The 18207-nt window shown below is 43.5% G+C and overlaps 3 protein-coding genes across 3 annotated transcripts; 1 reads left to right on the forward strand and 2 right to left on the reverse strand.

Moving 5' to 3' along the window:
• The first annotated feature begins 156 nt into the window (after window positions 1-156).
• On the forward strand, window positions 157-3831 carry LOC139338611 (alanine aminotransferase 2-like). The gene is made up of 11 exons (XM_070973789.1): window positions 157-261; window positions 341-430; window positions 767-875; window positions 1512-1639; window positions 1718-1961; window positions 2053-2132; window positions 2237-2373; window positions 2592-2766; window positions 2868-3023; window positions 3459-3571; window positions 3741-3831. The coding sequence occupies exons 1-11, from the start codon at window positions 157-159 to the stop codon at window positions 3829-3831; spliced, it is 1428 nt and encodes a 475-aa protein (XP_070829890.1).
• dhx30 (DEAH (Asp-Glu-Ala-His) box helicase 30) lies at window positions 3092-9992 on the reverse strand. The gene is made up of 19 exons (XM_070973782.1): window positions 9803-9992; window positions 9466-9602; window positions 9247-9357; window positions 8885-9142; window positions 8648-8797; window positions 8412-8564; window positions 7686-8156; window positions 7110-7484; window positions 6936-7014; window positions 6737-6841; window positions 6479-6654; window positions 6189-6395; window positions 6000-6081; window positions 5703-5896; window positions 5438-5597; window positions 5190-5347; window positions 4884-4984; window positions 4657-4796; window positions 3092-4484 (listed from the first exon to the last, which is right to left on the reverse strand). The coding sequence occupies exons 1-19, from the start codon at window positions 9972-9974 to the stop codon at window positions 4225-4227; spliced, it is 3489 nt and encodes a 1162-aa protein (XP_070829883.1). The 5' UTR covers window positions 9975-9992; the 3' UTR covers window positions 3092-4224.
• Window positions 9993-10579: 587 nt separating this feature from the next.
• wrnip1 (WRN helicase interacting protein 1) lies at window positions 10580-17903 on the reverse strand. The gene is made up of 7 exons (XM_070974343.1): window positions 17241-17903; window positions 15852-16046; window positions 14957-15195; window positions 14142-14362; window positions 12698-12853; window positions 11891-11970; window positions 10580-11767 (listed from the first exon to the last, which is right to left on the reverse strand). Exons 1-7 carry the CDS (start codon window positions 17886-17888, stop codon window positions 11486-11488), a joined length of 1821 nt encoding a protein of 606 aa, XP_070830444.1. The 5' UTR covers window positions 17889-17903; the 3' UTR covers window positions 10580-11485.
• Window positions 17904-18207: the final 304 nt, after the last annotated feature.

An 18207-nucleotide genomic window follows, 5' to 3' on the forward strand; every position in this document is an offset into this window, starting at 1 on the left:
AACTGCCCCTTAACTGATGTCGGTTAATAAGGCACTAATTACCACATATCCTCCATGTGTATCGTTAACTATAATTCCACTTGTAGCAAGCTGGCAGCGTGACACAGTTCAGCTCAGCTCAATGCCAGCCACTGCTCTCATAGAGAAATCACAGCGATGTCTGTCCTGAAGGAGATCAATCCAAATGTGAAGAACCTAAAGCAGCTGGCATCCGTCGTTCTGGCCAGAGAAGCAAGCCAGATCAATGAAGAGCTCAGAGAGGTAAAGAGGATCTAGAGCCCTTTGTTTCAGCCTGTGTTGTGATATCTGGAACTTGTGCTTTAAATCCACCTGTCCGCAGGGAGTGAGAAAGCCATACAAAGAAGTGATAGATGTCTCCTCCGGCGACCCGCACAGGGCCGGTGTGAAGCCTCTGTCGTTTGTCCGACAGGTAAGCTGAGACCTTCAAAGACGACTCATCTTGAAGCTGCATTAGTCAGACATGCTCTACTCACTGGCTCTTGCTTCATGTTTTGAGCTTTGGATAACTGCTTTTGATTTTACTGCACCTGACTCCTGGAACAAAATACAGCATCGCCTTAGAGTAATACACTTTTAGAGATTTGATCTTAAACCTCCAACCTCATGATTGACCCATAGTCATTGTAAATGAGAGTCACCCCTCTCGAGTGTAAGTAGAGTTAGAGTGACTTAATGTTTAAGTTTAAGCATCTTCTCAACACTAAAAACCTCTGTGTTACTCTGATGTGTGTCCTCATATTTTCAGGTTCTTGCTGCTTGTACTTACCCTCAGCTGATGGACAGCACCAGGCTGCCGGTGGACGTCCGACAGAGGGCTCAGAGGCTGCTTGGGGAGTGTGAAGGAGGGAGTGTAGGTAAGGGTTTAGCACATGTTGGATTTCATGATTTGCATTTTTCATTATTTGGTTTTATAGAACATATAAGAAAATAATCAACAGATTAATCTATTATATGTTGCAGTCCAAGGAGACATTATTAAATATACATTACACATTTACTTGTCTTTAAATGCCCTACCATTAATCTCTTACTATGAAGGCCACCCAAAAACAGATATTATGCTTTTGATTTTGGACTGTCTTCTACAAACAGACTATTGGAAAGAGCATCAATCATCATCAGCATATGCACCTCAATTGTTGGATTTCATGATTTGCATTTTTCATTATTTGGTTTTATAGAACATATAAGAAAGTAATCAACAGATTAATCTATTATATGTTGCAGTCCAAGGAGACATTATTAAATATACATTACAATACCTAAAACTATATAGTGATGTGTGTATTATACATAATATAAATGTGAATAATAGATACACTATACAAAAACATGGACATATACAATACAACAACAATAATACAATTCTATGAAATCTATAAAATAGAAAATATTGAAGTAATATAGGACACAATATAGAGTCTGCGGTCTTCTCTGCTGTGTCATCTCTGTGTGTTTTGTGAGAATTACTCAGACTCTTATTTCCTCAGGTTCTTACAGTGCGGATGGATCACAACTAGTCAGCAGGATCTCTGAATTCATAAAGAGACGAGATGGTGGGATTCCGTCTAAGCCTGAAAACATTTACGTCAGCCCAGGCTCAGAGTGGTCATTCACGGTAACAGTCACTATCACTCGCATGCTGTAAATGTTCCCTCCATCATCAAGTTAACGCGATCTGCTTCTGTGCCATTAGAGCATTCTCAAATTGCTGGTGAACAGCAAGGCTTCCCCCAGAACAGGGGTGCTGACTCCTGTGCCGTGCCAGAGCACTGCCATTATGTCCATAGCCTTGCTGGGAGCAGCTGTCGTCCCCTACCACCTCAATGAGGAGCAGGGCTGGGAGCTGCAGGTCGAGGAGCTGCATCGAGCTCTGGAATCCGCAAAGGGAGTGTGTAACCCTGTAGCTCTGTACGTCATTAACCCTGGAAACCCCTCAGGTAGTAAAATCGCACCAGACTGGAGCTCATCAAAGAATATTTTTGTATCAGAGAGTATCACACTGTTGTTTTTGTGCCATGTTGCCTGTAGGTCATGTTCAAAGCAGAAAATCGATGCAAGACGTGATCCGGTTTGTCTCGGAGAAGAGGCTCTTCCTTCTGGCAGATGAGGTGGATGTCTTAAAGTACTGTCGTCTATCAAGGCACCACAAGAAATCCATAATAATCAACCCACGGGGAAATAAACGCTGGATTTTCTGTGTTCTCCTCTACAGGTCTATCAGGACTGTGTTTATGGGGAAAAGAGCGAGTTTCTCTCTTACAAGAGGGTTCTGTCTGAGATGGGCCCCCCTCTTTCAGACACAGTGGAGCTGGCGTCCTTCCACTCAGCATCCCAAGGCTTCCTGGGAGAGTGAGTTTTCAGGCCTTATTAGTATCTAAAGTAGTTCAGCTTTGTGCTTGGCGATTCCTCACAACTATTGCAGAAATGCAACTTAAGACAAAGGCTAAAATAAAACTGAACATCTAAAATTTTCATGATAACCCGGCAAAATCCATCCACTGTGGAGGATCATGTGATTTTATTGAAAGCTGTACAAAAGCTGATTGGGCTCTGTTCTCTGCCACCAGGTGTGGTCTGCGTTGTGGATATGTGGAGCTGGTAAATCTGGACCCCCCTGTTATGACATACGGCTACAAAATGTTCTCAATGGAAAGCTCTGTGCCTGTGTTTGGGGAGATTGCTCTGGATCTGATGATGAACCCTCCACAACCAGGAGATCCTTCATACCCCCTTTATAAGGAGGTGAGACCAGAGATATGCAACCAGCTTTTCTTGAGAGATTTACAAATAGGCATCACTGTAGTCCCCAGTTCGATTTTTGTTTTTTATTCTCTCTTGTGTAGGAGATAGAAAACATCAGGAGCACGGTGGTTCAAAATGTGAAGAGAGCCGTTGAGGTTGTGAACAGTCTGCCGGGTTTCTGCTGCCAACCAGTGCAAGGAGGAGGATTTCTGTTCCCCAGACTGTATTTCCCACCCAAAGCCATTCAGAAAGCCAAGGTTACAACTCGTCGAGACAAGTGTACTGCAAAACCAGGGATATAGTCAGTAGGCGAACAAAATATTTTACGGGAGACATCATCGTTTATTAGGTGGCGACCTCTTGTGGCCGTAATAATTATGAGCAAATATGAAGCGAAGGAGGAAGTCAGGTGATGCAGTATAAAGAGCAAGAAAGTATATGGAGGAGGTGGAGTGCATGGACGGGTCAAAGGAGCACAGGATTTTCGAGAACGTGCTTAAGTTACATCACATAAGTAACATACTTGTTTTATCCTAAACATACTCTTTTCGTAAACCAGAGTCATTTTTGTGTGTAATTCTAAGCAAACTGCCTCAGTTTCATGATGAAAGCCGCTACACTTATCACAGGGACTCGATTTGGGAGTCATTCAGAAAATATCTTTAACCTGGTTATGCATTTGCTTATTTCAGGAAGCGGGAATGCAACCGGATACGTTCTACTGTGCCAGACTGCTGCAGCAGGCTGGTGTGTTAATCGGTCCTGGTTGTGAGAACGGACAAAAGGAGGGCAGCCACCACCTCAGGTACAACACATCTTTGAAATCAAGCATCACTGGTCTAGACACAGTTAAATACTTGGCTTTTCTACACAAAAAAATGGACCCTGGCTTGAAAGGGAAAAGAAGTCTATTTAATAATTAGTCCTGTAAATAAATGTATGTCAGAAAGTAAAATCTTCTTTTCTCTCCGCAGGTTTTCCATCATGACGTCTGAGAAAACTATGGAGGAATTACTGAGACGCCTGACCTGCTTTCACTCACAGTTCATGAAGGATTTCTCTTAAGCAAAAGACACACATTACAAAATATAAAAGGGATCATTTTCCTCATGTTGGCATTTATTGCAATAAATATGACATTATTTACTGCATGAGTCTTTCATAATGAACTTTGGCCATTTATAATGACCTTACTCTTTACTCGTTAGAGTAATATCCAACTTCTGCTACACAGAAATGAACATAAATACAAACTAAAGTCCAAAATCCAAACCAATGGATTTTCTTATACCACATCTAGTTCATCATTTACATCAAAAATAACAGCAGCCCATGGCATGTTTCTGCTCTTCAAGAGTCCTGATTGGTTCAGCACATTCAGTATTACCTCAAGTCATTCATTAAAAAAAAAACAAAAAAAAGCACTGTCATCCTCTTTGGTTCCTCTGCTCGCTGTCATCAGTCCACCTCACTGTCACTGCTGTGGTTCTGGATTAAAAGGTCCGAGTCTGTATTATTGAGCAGCTCCACCAGTAGCGAGATGAGTTTTCCATCTTGAGCGGAGTTGGTGATTGCCTTGTTGGGGTTGCTGAGGTTGCGGTACAGCATCGTCTGAATGGAAGTGCGCAGCTCCCACAGCAGCTCCCAGGTCTCAACGGACAGCTCACAGCGCACCAGAGAGTGTCCAGCAAGTGACACCTGCACTCTGTCTCCGTTCACTGGCACATGAGAAGTGATTTATGAAGAGACGGCACTTTACTGCAAGTCTGAAAATGACTATGAGCAATCCTAATCACATTGTTATTATAAAATACTGACGATAGCCCTTCAAGGCACAATAACATGTCCTGCCAAACACTGAATGATTTACATGAACCCAGTGTCACCTACCCGTCTCTGTGATATCACAGTCTGTGAGCAGCAGCAGGGCGAGCGGATGGACCACAGAGGAATCTCGGATGAAAACATTCCCATTGGATTTGACGCCGCTGAAGAAGGTCAACCAGCGACTGGGGAGCTCTTTTTTTCCTCTGCAACACAAAAGAAAGACAATTAATTGACGTACTCGCTATGAAAGTAAATAGCTGCCGTAGCTGAATTCTGGAGCACGCTCAGACCTGTTCACTGTGGAGCGGTGAAGCAGTACCGGCCCACTGGATGTGCGAAATGCCACGTTGTCCGGGCGAAAGCGTCCTTTGGTCACAACACCTTTCTTCACCTGATGGGGAAAAAAAGAAAGTGTGTGTTTTTTTCATTCATTTTTTCATTATAATGACTATAACAAAACTTTACATGACAAAATGATATTTGCGATTCAGAACCAACAACAGATCTCACACTTCTGGGTTCAACCTTTGATGGAGCACAGGAGGAAGTAGTCTGTATAAAAGCAGCATATAACAGCACTCTTTGTTGACATGTACCTGAATGAGGTTGGGATAGAGTCCAGCCAGCAGCACAGCTTTTAGCAGCTCGTCCTGGTCGCTGTACTCGTTGTAGAGAGAAGAGTGACGCTGGCACTCATTCGCACGAGGCACCAGGTTGGCTTCGTGCAGGTTCGTGCTGAACTGAGAGATGAGACCTGCAGCAAAATCAGTAAAAATAAGGTTAAGGAGTGATTTTAAATGTGCTGAAACAATGTCTAACTGAGTGTGTACGTACTTCAACTAACCATTAATGAATCGAAGGCTGAACTTGGACAGATTATGCGTATCCAGATATTCATCTCTCTCCTCTCTGCCTCCCTCGTGCTGAACTCTCCTCCAGCCCAACACAGCTCTAATGAGCACTAAATAGTCGCTGTAGCTGGAGCCGCTCAGTAACTCTTTCACCTGGACAAAGAGAACACAGACGTAATAGATTAGTATATGATTACACTTTGTGCCGTGTCATTTTAAAACTACATGGATCAACAAGTGGGTGTCAACACATCTAACCTTGTTTACTTCTGCTCTGTTCTGCAGGCTGTTGTAAAAAGGGTCTCTGGTCAGGCATGCAGCTACAGCCAGCATGGGCAGGACACATCTGAACATGGCGCTCAGGACCAGCACTTTGCCCAGACGAGGGTCACATGACATACAGGCCACACGCTCTCCTAAAGGCGTCAGGGTTTCTGTCCCGTCCAGAACTCCTACAGAAGTAAACATCGACGGCTTAATCCTGCCGCTCAACGTGTAACGTTAGACACACGTGAAGGCTAAACTCATGCACACAAATCGTTGTGACTCACTCACCGATGTTTTGTAGATTTTGGACGGCATCTCTCACGGCTTCCTGGTCTGGACTGTCTAACACCTGGGACAAGAAATCCACAGCCTTCGCGGATCCGAAACAGACAATGGCCGTCATTCAATACATGAGAAATATACAGAATAACAGGTTGAAAAAAAAAACAAACAGAAGCTATTGTTCTCATTCAGTACCTTGCTGTTAGGGCTGTGGATCTTGGCCTGCACTACTAAACTCTCCAGCGGGGTGCGCAGGATCTCAGGGATGGGGAAGGGGGTCATGGATTCCAGCTGTTTTCGTGAGAACAGGTGGTAGGATTGTCCTGGCTGACATCGCCCGGCTCTCCCCTTTCTTTGAGTGACATTTGAGCGAGATACCCAAACTGTGTCCAGACAGGAGACCTGGAAGATTTGTTCCCATTTCACATGATTCCTTCAGAGAAGACAACAAACTGCAGTTTACAGCGAAGCACTTCAACACCAACCTTAGTCAGTGGGTCATAATTCTGTTCTTTGTGAGTCCCTGTATCCACCACATGGACGATGTCGTCTATGGTTACTGAAGTCTCAGCAATGTTAGTGCTGAGGACAATCTTCCTCTGGCCCACTTGGGGGCGCTGGAACACTGCCTGCTGGTCTGCTACTGATAAACTAGAATGCACTGAAAGGAAAAAAGCGACGTTAAAAGCATTTAATGTGTGGAGAGAGCTCTCCTCTTTGTAACGATGTCTGTTCTCTCTTACATGGCAAGATCATCTGCGAGCCTGAAGAAAAGTGAGGTCTCGCCTCCAGTGCCTCTTGAACAGCCTTGATGTCCTGCCAACCAGGGAGGAAACACAACACTGCACCTGAAACATAAGGTGAAAGAATTGTTAAGAAATACGATTCAGGACTGTCATCTTAAAGCACTATTTAAAAAAGCAAAGATGAGCCCCTGGTTACCTGGTTCCCCATGTTTGTCAATGTGCTCGATTACATCAGCGACTAACATGAGATCTGGTCCAATGTCATGTCTTCCTCCCTTAAACAGGATAAAATACGAATTTGTGAGACACGGAACAAGAGAGAAGAAACATATGCAGAAAAACTGACCAATCTGGCAGGCTGGAGTCTCACCTGCTCGTCTGTTTTCACTCTGGAAACTGGGCGTCTGATCTCTGCCTGAACATCCTCCAGGTATCTGTCCCTCACTGGGTGCATGAAGCCAGGCACTTTCACGATTGGACAGCCTCCAAAGTACTGGGCCAGCCTCTGCTTGTCCCCTGTCGCGCTCATGAGCACCACACGTAGGTTGGGGTTCTCGTTTAAGGTGGAGCGCAGCAGAGCCAGCAGCAGGTCTGTGTTAATGTCTCTCTCGTGAACCTCGTCCACCACCACATGGCTGATTCCCTTCAGGGACGGGTTCGACTGCAGCTTCCTCAGCAGGACGCCCACCGTGAGGAACATCAGGGCTCCTCCACTGTTTGCTGGTGGTTGGCTTTCAAGTCTCACCTACGCACAGAAAAAAATTACTTATTTCTTTGCACAAAAATGCTCGTCTCCATGAAATCCTTTAGAGTTGCCCTCTTACACTTTTATTATTATTTATTAAGTAATATTTAAGAATATTTGTAAGTGCTTATCACATCATCACAATAACAATGACACAAAAGAAAAAAATACTCTCAGAATACTGAATATGTGTCTGTCTACCTGATATCCCACAGAGTGCTTTAGAGCTGGACCCATCTCAGAAGCGACGCGATGGGCCACAGACACAGCGCTGATCCGACGGGGCTGGGTCACCAGGATGTTGCACTCGGCGCCCTTGCCACTTCTCACGCACTCCTCCAGCAGGAAACGAGGGATCCGTGTTGTTTTCCCACATCCTGTTTCGCCGGCGATCACAACCACCCTGGAGGACTGCACTGCGGAGACCACGCGCTGGCGGTGGGCATCGGCCGGGAGCTCCAAACTCAGCACGGGGTTTGCTTTCTCCCATTCCTCCTGCAGGTAGGTGTTCAGCCGCTGGGCCTCCTGTTTCGACAGAGGCCTGTACGGCTTGCCAGTGATGGCGTCTGTCACGGTGTCCTCCTCTTCCTCCTCATGCTCCTGGTTTAATGCTTGCTGTTCTCTCACCTCTTCCTCCTCCCAAAGGTTCTGTACTTCTGTTGTCACTGGGTACTGTTAGGCAGACGGAGGCATTAGTTTTGACATTAATATACTGCTACATGTGATCGGAAACAGCAAAGTGATTTGCTGCGTTACCCAATCAGATGAGTGCAAACTCATTTGACCGGTAGATTACTTTGTAATGTAATGGCTGCTGTTTCAATTTTCCAGAGATGTAAAATCCAATCTCACCGCATCATAAGCCATTTTGTAGTGTCTCAGCATCTGAGATAAATTCCATCTCTCTCACATGAGGTGAAGACTTACCTGTGTGAGGTACTCTCTTATGTGTTCCTCCAGGTACTGTGGGATTTCCACGGGGAAAGGACGCCTCTCTCGCTCCCCTGCCTCCCTCACCTTCTCTTGATGGTACTTGGCGTGAGTCAGCGGGTTGTTATTTTTATCCAGCAGGCCCAGTTCCTGAACCAGGTGACATGACACACGTGTTCACACAGCTGGAACATGGAGAGAAAGGCATAGCAGTTTTCCAAACATGCCCTCACCTTCAGTTTCATGCAGGCAAGAGCTGCAGCCGTCTTCTCCGCCGTCACTCGGTTTCTGGCTGTGGCTGAGAACGTCATGTCCTCTGGCCAGTGCATGGTCAGCTGACACCTCTTTAGCTTCCCTCCTGTTGTCCTGTACTGCATTAGCTCCTATAACAATAGAGAGGGACAAGTTTAGAATGAGTGATCAATTAAGAGTGCTTAGCTTCCATTGTGCAAAGGACAAGAGCGACGAACCCTGATTCTGTTGGATGATGTGGCCACCTGGATGATCCTAATAAGGAGGGATTTAGGTTGTGGAAATAGGGAAAGAGCTTCAGTGGCGTTGGAGGTGTCCTCTGCGCAGGGCAGCCATTGTTTTTGTTGATCTGCTTTCCCTCTGGACACAATTTCTGAAGGCAACTCATCCTCGTGATCAAAAAAAGCTGAACTTGATGCCATTCTGCCAGCTCTCCTACTGGGGAGTTCATTATTTGGACCAATGACACCCATTTCCTGTATACAAAGAGAGGGGAAAGGGGAGAGAAATTACTATACGTTGGTAAGACAAAATGGAAATGTGTGCCAGCTTTTCACAGTCTGACGTCACTGCAGCTTACTCTGAGCTTGAGACAAGCAGCAGCCGCAGCAAGTCGTTCTGCATGGATCTTCTTGGAGGCAAGACCCTCCTCTTCAATCCTGCAGGGCCACATTAGCGTGACAGTAGCTCTCTGCAGAAACACAGCGACAACACAAAACTTAACTCAGCTCTGAGACATTAGCTCTCAATAGCCTGGCCTGTCCAGAAAGCATCACTTCATTTTGACTTTTGTTCTGACCTTGACACGAGCATGTTCCGTGCAGCTGTACCGGATGAGCTGGGATATGTCGCTGACTCCAAGTGAGCGGGAGATGGTGTCATTCAAGATCCTTTTAGGATCTGGAAAATCCTTCAGGAGGTTTAGGCTCGCGTTATCTAAGCAGTAAAAACAAAGGTCAGACACACAGAAAGGTCAACGGTATGTTATTTCCACTCTAACCTTTGGTAAACTGATGAGAAATACTGCGGAATACAAGCATGAATGGGATGTTTCTACGTGATGGGCGTCCTTGAGCTTCGCAGCTAAGAGAAGTGTCACCTGTTAGCTAACCCGGCTAACAGCTGCCGTCACTCACCTCGTTTAGTCTGGAAATGTGAAGTATCGTGCTCCTTAAAGCGTGGTCCTTTTGAACTATACCACCGCATTTCTCCGCTCCACCTGGACGCTGTTTGGCCTCCTGAATGAACCCATTTTGCAATATTACACAGCGCTCTGACACGCACGAGAGAAAGACCGGGCGCGGCCATCTTTAAACTACAATTTCTTCTTTTGCAGCAGTGCGCTGCGGCTGTTCACAGCGCCACCGTTTGGCGAGGAGTGTACATCATTATTATATACAGTTCACATATATTTAAATAAATCTACATTCTCTTGAGTGTACTTAGTAAGTACTACTGAAATTAATTCATTAATGTAACATTCAATTAACCAATCTTTAATCTAGCCTGAAAAAATAGGTGGTAAATTAATTTTCCTTGAATTCACAGTAATATGCAATATTTTTTTCAGTTCTGTAACTTTCAATAAATGGTGGTATTTAGCTATTTCATTCATTACATTCTCAAAATGCAAAAAACAGAAAGCCTTAAATATACACTAATTGCACGATACCATTTCAAGGGACGCATCACATTCTTTCCTTAACTAACCAAGAATACGCCAAACACCACAATGTCACTTGAAGTGTTTGGTAAAGGGTCCATCATTTACAGCCTCCTTAATCTGCAAATATATTTGAAATATTCTCTCTTAATTAGTGCCGTTATAAGGGATTATGAAGATCCTCCTGCCTAAAAACCTAGAAAGTCATTTTAAAACATAGAAGCATATACTGTAGCTATACATTTTTGGTCCCGTGAAAGAACAAGCAATACTGTTTATTAAAACACTTCAGTGGTGGATCGCAGCAGCTATAGTGTCAGTGACTGGTCAGTGACCCCAAAACTATGTGTGTCACAAACGATACCATTTTCTGTTTTCTCCGATGTTTGCGCTTATCTTTCAGGGTGGCTCTGGAGGCCCTCTGAACTGTATGCACAGAGATAAGTGGTTTGCACAAGGAGTGACTAGTTTTGTGGACGGAAGGGCCGATGATACCCATCGGAAGTCCAGTTTTTACTCGGGTGGCCACTTTCATTCACCTGGATCAGTGAGGTGAGGGAAGCCAAGTAAATAGCAACAAGCAACCAGAAGTCAAAATCACTTGACATGAAGACATAATAAATACTGGCTATTTGTGAAATGTGCAAATGTATTGTGTTATTTCTCTTTAGACCATGGCCCAAAACTGAGCAGGTTACAGAAAAATAAACTGAATAACGACTGTGATATATTTGCCATGTATTTCATCTAAATATATACAGATTGCAGCATAAAGAAACATGAATCAGTTTGAACAATCTTTGAAAATGTTAGAAGAACAGGACAAACATAAACCAACATATATGTATTTCTATGGATATCTAGTGCATTTACTGTCATTGATATTTATCTGAAAGGATTAAGGACATATCTAAAAGTAAATTATATGGTTTGTGTATCCTTGAAAGTATGCAAAAATAACAGGTGAAAAGTGAAATTGTAGATAAGTTTGAACATAACATGATGGTTAACTGACTCCTAACTGTAGGTTTGATCTGGATCAGCAGATACATTATATGTCAACAACTGATCATTTACCAAGATTATTTTCATTCAGCCGCCTTGGTTTTTAACCTATTAAAGCAAGCTGCTGTCAGTCAGTCATTACAACAGATCCTCATGAGTCTGAAGGGGTCCAGGTGAAGAAGTCGATTCCCCGCAGCTCCTCAGGTAAGTACTCCTGATCTACCGGGCCACTGAAAGCTGGGTTGTACTTGTAGTCCTTAGCGTAACCCAGTTGTTTCATCAGTCTGGTGGGGGCGTTGCGTAGGTGCAGGGGAACAGGAGGCAGGGGGCCTTTGTGGTTCCTCAAACTGGCCTTCACATTAGCATAGGCCTTGTAAATCTGCACGGATTTGGGTGCTCGTGCCAGATAGACTGCACACTGAGCCAGGATCACCTGTTGAGCAGTGGATGAAAGAAAAGGAGGGCAACAAGGTGAAACCACGGGGATAAAAACTGCTGCAAGACTGACTGAAAATTAGGTTGTCTCGACTTAGGACTCAAAAGCATCACTGCCTACCTCACACTCAGGCATCCCGATGAAGTGACAGGCTTGGAAAGCTGCCACGGCCTGAGGAAGAGCAGCAGGATCTGCCAAACCTGAGAAAGACAAGACAAGAGACGGAGGCCCTCCTGTCAAGCTGCATTAAAAGATACGCTTTCTTGCTCAAAACATTCTCGTTCTCATTTCTCTCTATACATTTCAGCTGAGTCAATATTTTCTTTCCTGTAACAAAAAAGTGCAAGCTGCACTTCTATATTGTATTCTCATGTAATGGTTTGGGACATCTTAATAAGAAACTGGCCAGTCAGAAAATAGCTAAAGTCTCAAGTTCACCAGGCTATTTAAAGAAAGTGATTCTTTTCTCACTCACAAAAGTACAGAACTGTTGGCCAGTTGGACAATAATCACTATTAAATAATTCACATTTTTTAAAAGTACTAAAACAACAACTTCAAGTAACTGTATTTATACTATATTTTACTGTTCAAAACCATGTTAAAAATTACCTTTACTGTATTATAAGTATGATAAATACCTGGAATAAAACTATGGTACACATAATAAAACTACATAAATCTGCCTGCATCTGAACTGAAATCAAAACGAATTGATAAAACAGTAAATTAGATAGATTTAATTTAAAAGAGCAAGAAATCAGTCACAAAAGAAAGAATATTGACCTTTTTTCTTTAAAAAATGATTGACTATCAAAATAGTTGCAGATTAATCAATAGTTGACAATCGATGAATCATTGCAGCTCTAACAATGAGTTCCTTTAGTTACGCGTTGCGATTTAGTCATTTATTAATCATTTCACTTACCCACATCCTCGCTGGCAAAGCGGACCATTCTGCGAGCCACATAGAGAGGATCCTCACCGCCCTCCAGCATGCGGCCCATCCAGTACAGAGACGCATTCTCATCCGAGCCTCTCATGGACTTATGAAACGCTGAGATACAGTTGTAATGCTCTTCGCCTTTAAACACACAGAAACACACACAATCACGTCATTCTTCAGGTGGCGAGTACACCTTCACGCTGAAGACGCATGCAAACACAAAGGAACAAAAAATGATCAGACCACATAAAGACATAAAGAAGGGAAGAATACTGTGTCCATTCTTGTCATTAGTCAAGCTGAGGGACAGTCTCATGACACTGAGAAGCCGGGAACAGTAAATCTCAATCGTCTGGGACAGCTGACGTGTTATGTAACGGGACAGTGTGGAGCACTGATGAAGTCTCAGCCAGGATGAAAGAGTGAGTTATCCATGGACGCTCTGGGAGAGGGGTAGGGTGAGAAAGTGTAAATGATTGGAGTGCTGAAACTACAGCATGCAGTTCCTGTCACTAGGAGAAGTAAATAAACATGGCTGTGTACATTTGTTAGCTTTTCACTTAAGACAACATCAAATAAACTTAATAGTTGTATGGATGAATGGCACATCAATCTTTAGCAGAGTCATAATTTGAGATATCATTTTGTAAGGACATTTGGGCTCTGCTGAAATGTGTGTACTGTGATACCCCCAAGGGTTAGACACACACGTGCACACAAACAAAACACACAACACGCAACACTCCAAAGCGACTGTGAGTGCAGCTTTAAACACCTCCAGGTTACGTGCATGGTCAAGTTTTTTCCACCTCTTATCATTCAATGCATTTCATATGAAAGCCCCGTGACAGGATCGTGATCACAGTTTCTGGGAAGTAAAATGATATGGCTGTGAAGTTCAAAACCTCGAGTTATTCAGATGTTATTTGAAGTGAAGATACTGACGGCAGGTGTTACACCGAGACTGCTGAGAAGATTTAATGATGTGGATTCATGAAATACGCAGCAAGGTGTTAATGTGGAGAACACTGTCGTGAACTGTCCGACACACCCCCTTTCATAATGCCAAAACACGCTTTGAATCCATGATTCCTTTTTGAATGGGCATTGTCCTCCATTCTCAAGCACTTGCACATTTTCCAAATAGCAGATTACCGCTCACTTAACACATTCAGGTGTATTCTGAACAAGCCTGTGCTACAATGTGTCATTAAAAGTACATATTTTTAAATGTATTTTGAGAACACAGGGGTCCCTGATGTGAGGTTTATCTTGTTGAGACTGCAGAAAGCAAACATTCAAAGTCTAAACCAACAGGATATCCTTCAGGAGGAGAAAGACAATTTCAGGGGCAGACTGTTAATAAAGTATGATGTGAGAGTATTAGCTGTACCGTTTTATGTACAATGAGGTAGTTTGTGCTCACCAGCTTTATCATAGAGAATATGGGACCTCTGAAGACCTTCCTTGATGTGCTCCTCCTTCACCAGTACATCCTGAGAACCATCTTGTCCCAATGGTTTGGACTGGGCCAAGTTCACCTGAGCCTGAACAGCCAGCTGCAGACTATTGAGTCCCACTCTTGCATCACCATCACAAAGGAAGGCGATGGTGTCCAGAGCTTTCTGTTCAATGAAAATCTTTGGCCTAGGAAAACAGTAAGACATATCAGTTAAACTGTATCAGGGTTATTATTTATACATATGTGTATACAAGGTGAGGTTTTTTTTTTTTTTTACACATTTCAATCCGTTCCTCTGAAATGAAACTGCTCCTACGTATGTTAGCTGTGTAGCACATGTTGCTGTGGTGATTTAGCCCAGATAAAAGTGAGCCAGATTCAATCTGGTTCAAACTCCGAGTTAACTGGCTAACCCTTTAATCTCACCATGTGTTTCAGTGTATCCCAATCAATACATCTGACACGAATATTTGATTTTATCTCTGGACTTCATCATCACATACCATCTACAGCCAGCAGTAAACAGCTGTCTCATTGTCTACAACTCATATGCAAATTCTTTTCTGTCAACATATTAGAAGAGAGCAGAGCTGAGGGGATTGCTGTGGCTCCAACAACCACAAGTGCACTCCTCCCATATATTATCTAACTGAACCCACTAAGCCAGGAACAGAAGAAGAGACCAGGCCCCCCACTCAAACCAAAGGATTCTGAGTTATACGGTGACACTCGTTCATGATGTGTGATGCTGAGGACTCGCTCCCCAGGGAAGCACTTACTCGTGCCCATTTGATTGCTCTTGATCTTTGGGATTCGCTGGATCTTGTTCCAGGACTCTGATCCCCAGTGTGGCCAGGGCCCTGTCCAAGATCGAGCCCATTGCCTCCACAGAGAGCTTCTCCAGAACCAGCACCCTGCACCTGCTCAGCAGGGCAGCATTGACCTGGAAGGACGGATTTTCTGTGGTTGCCCCGATCAGAGTTATCGTCCCGCACTCCATGTGAGGAAGGAAGGTGTCCTACAGAGAGACACACACACACACACACATCGAGAGGGAAAAATTGAGAGCAAAGTAAACTAGGGAGGATAAAACAGTGAAGATTCTGACCACCTCTGAAATGACAAGCTATCAAGAGTAAGTACTTGTTTAACCCCTATAATGCTTCATTGGTCTATTTGTCGGCGATGATCATAAGACCAAGAAACTGACAGCACCAGCATCACTTAGCTATGTTTTTCATGCTTTGATTCTTAACAGCTCATTAAGGCTAAGCCTCTTTGTTAGCCGACATGGGGATTTACAGTCATGCAGCACAAGTTACAAAGTCTAAAAATTGTTTTCTACAGCCAACAGCTTCCTACCTCAAGTAAAAATTTTGTGCATAAGTTACCACACTGAAGAACAATTAGCGCTACTTATGGTTAATGTAAAAAATGTATATGAAACAGTTACTTATCAGTACACCAGAATTCACTTTTAGAGGGAAACTTTCTGTCCCTCTGTCCTTTCTGCATATATTGTCTCTAATTATGAAAAACACCAGCTTGGTAAACATTATTAAATACCAGTTTTGTCATTCTGCCTCAACAGTAATTTCAAACACAGGCTGGATTTTGGAGTTACTTACAGTACAAAAACTGATTACAGCACATCTTTCCATCTCAATACTCCACCTGTTGGGATTTGTTGAAGCGGTGAATTTCATCAACGAACAGGATGGTCTTTCGCTTGCACAGTCGGAGCTCATTCTGCGCCTGCTTGATCACCTCTCGGACGTCATTGGTGGACGCGCTGGTGGCAGACAGAGGGACAAAACGAGCTGTTCCCTTCTTTTTACTGGTGCTGGCAATTATGTGAGCTAGAGTGGTCTGAAAGACGACAAAACACAAAGTTACTTTATTAAAACATGCAATGTCTTGTGGAACCTAAACAGGGCCAGGAGCAAACTCTAACATCAACATTACCCCAGCCCTACAAAAAACAATGTGAAATGTTAATAATTATTGTCAGCTAAAAGTCATCTTTGATCTCCGTTTTTTGAGCCACTCATTAATTTCCCAGGTCATATAACGCACCTTCCTTTGAGAGCCTCACAAATCATGTCTGCACTGCAAATCTTTATAACAAGCTCCAAAAATAACCCTTCAATTGTGAAACTTGAACACAGTAAGAACACTGACAGAGGGAGTTAAAGAGGTCAAGTGTTACTAAAGCAATAAAGCAAAGTCTAAGCATGGCAAGCTGCTGTATGACAATCCACCCAAGTAGCTTGGCATACTCAGGAAATCATTACCATGCTGCGTTCAGGTCTGACAACAGTTGCAAGCACCCACCTGGCAGCCAAGGAGGGAATAACAACCTTTTCAACATGCTATAAAAGCTTCAACTCTCTCTTTATCGAGTGCAATAGAGAGAAGAGCAATAAAAATTAAAGCTACTAGAGAAAATGCAGTATCTTACAATAAAACAAAGAGGAGGAAAAAATAAGATATGCAAATTATTGTGGGATGTTGGTTAAGAAAAGAGTGCCACTAAGTTTTTGTCATTTTCTGATGCTTGGAGGTACGTCTACAGGCACCAAAGTACTGCTGGTTATGAGAACTGTTTGTTCTAGCTACACAGTACTGATCACTAATTAATTGTTGAAGTAATTTAACAAGAAAAAACACCAAACCCTCACTTCTTCCTGCTTCTCTTTTCTGTTTTATATCACCATAAGTTAAATATCCTTTGCTTTTGAACTGTTACCAACTGTTAACCATCATTTAAGATGGCACCTGTGGGAACCTAAATCTAAATTTTACTGACTAAACGATTAAGCAGGTCATCAAAAAAAGACCACAGTTTCAGGAGCCAATCGCGGTCCAGCATCCAGCTTGTTGAGTGTAGAAGTTAAACGTTTAAAATGGAAAAAAATGCATATTCGTACCCTATTTGTACCCTTTTCTCTTAAAGCTTGGGGGGGGGGGGGGGGGGGGGGAATCCACCATCATGCATCACATATAAAACAGAAGGAAAATGAATTAAGATTATAGGGTGATTCATGCCAGCCATCAACCCACCTTTCCGCATCCCGGCGGCCCCCACAGGATTATAGACGGTATTTCCTGTGACTCCAGAAGTGACCGGAAGAGCGTTTCCTGGCCTACAACTTTATTTTGACCAAAGTATTCCTCCAGTGTGTTTGGTCTCATTATGTCCGCCAAAGGCTTGTTCATCGTTAGCAGTGTCCGTGGCGACAAATCCCGGGACGTCTTCAAAGTCTGTCCGTTTGATCCTGAGGCCTGGTTCCCTGTACCTGCCGGTCCCGGTTCTTCCTCGTTCGGCAAACTGCGTTTAACTCCCTTGTTGACAGCAGTGCCAGTAGTTTGTTTACTTGAAAATAACCCACTCCGTTCACTTTGAACTGAAACTTTACCCTTGTTGGTCTGAAATAGAGAAAATACAGCATGTGACGGCGAAGAGGCCATGGAGGAGGAGCTGGCCGCGGGTTTGTTGTCACTGGGGCTGGGTGGTGCAGCGCTCGCAGTAATGCGAGATTTCTTTAATGGAGGTTCGCTTTCGTCTGTTGTCGACGGGCTGTTGTTGTTGTTACCGATTTGCAGCAGACACACGTCGAGGTGTCCGTTAATTGTGGCAGCTTTAAAATCTTTAAAACAAACGGGGCACTGTACCGACTCCGGCGCTGTAGATGTCATGTCGTTCGCCATCTTGATTCCCGCGAAACGTTTGACCTTAAATCACGTGACCAAACACTGTTTTGGAGATTGATTGTTGAGAAGTTGTTTTGCCTTGAAGTTACGCCCAGATGCGACCGATGAATATTACATGTTTTCGAATATTATATTAATGAAAATCTATTTTGGAGTTTTTAAAAAAATAATTTTGGACTTCCGGTCGTTTCCAGTTCTGTGTGCATTCAATACCTAACGGGACGGTCCGACATCTGGCTTTTGTGGTCTTGAGCTTATGTTTACGGGTCGAATACAAGGCTACATAAAGATGGATCCTTTTGAAATTTGATTTGAT

The sequence above is a fragment of the Chaetodon trifascialis genome, chromosome 11, assembly GCF_039877785.1.
Source record: "Chaetodon trifascialis isolate fChaTrf1 chromosome 11, fChaTrf1.hap1, whole genome shotgun sequence".
NCBI classification, from domain to species: Eukaryota; Metazoa; Chordata; class Actinopteri; order Chaetodontiformes; family Chaetodontidae; genus Chaetodon; species Chaetodon trifascialis.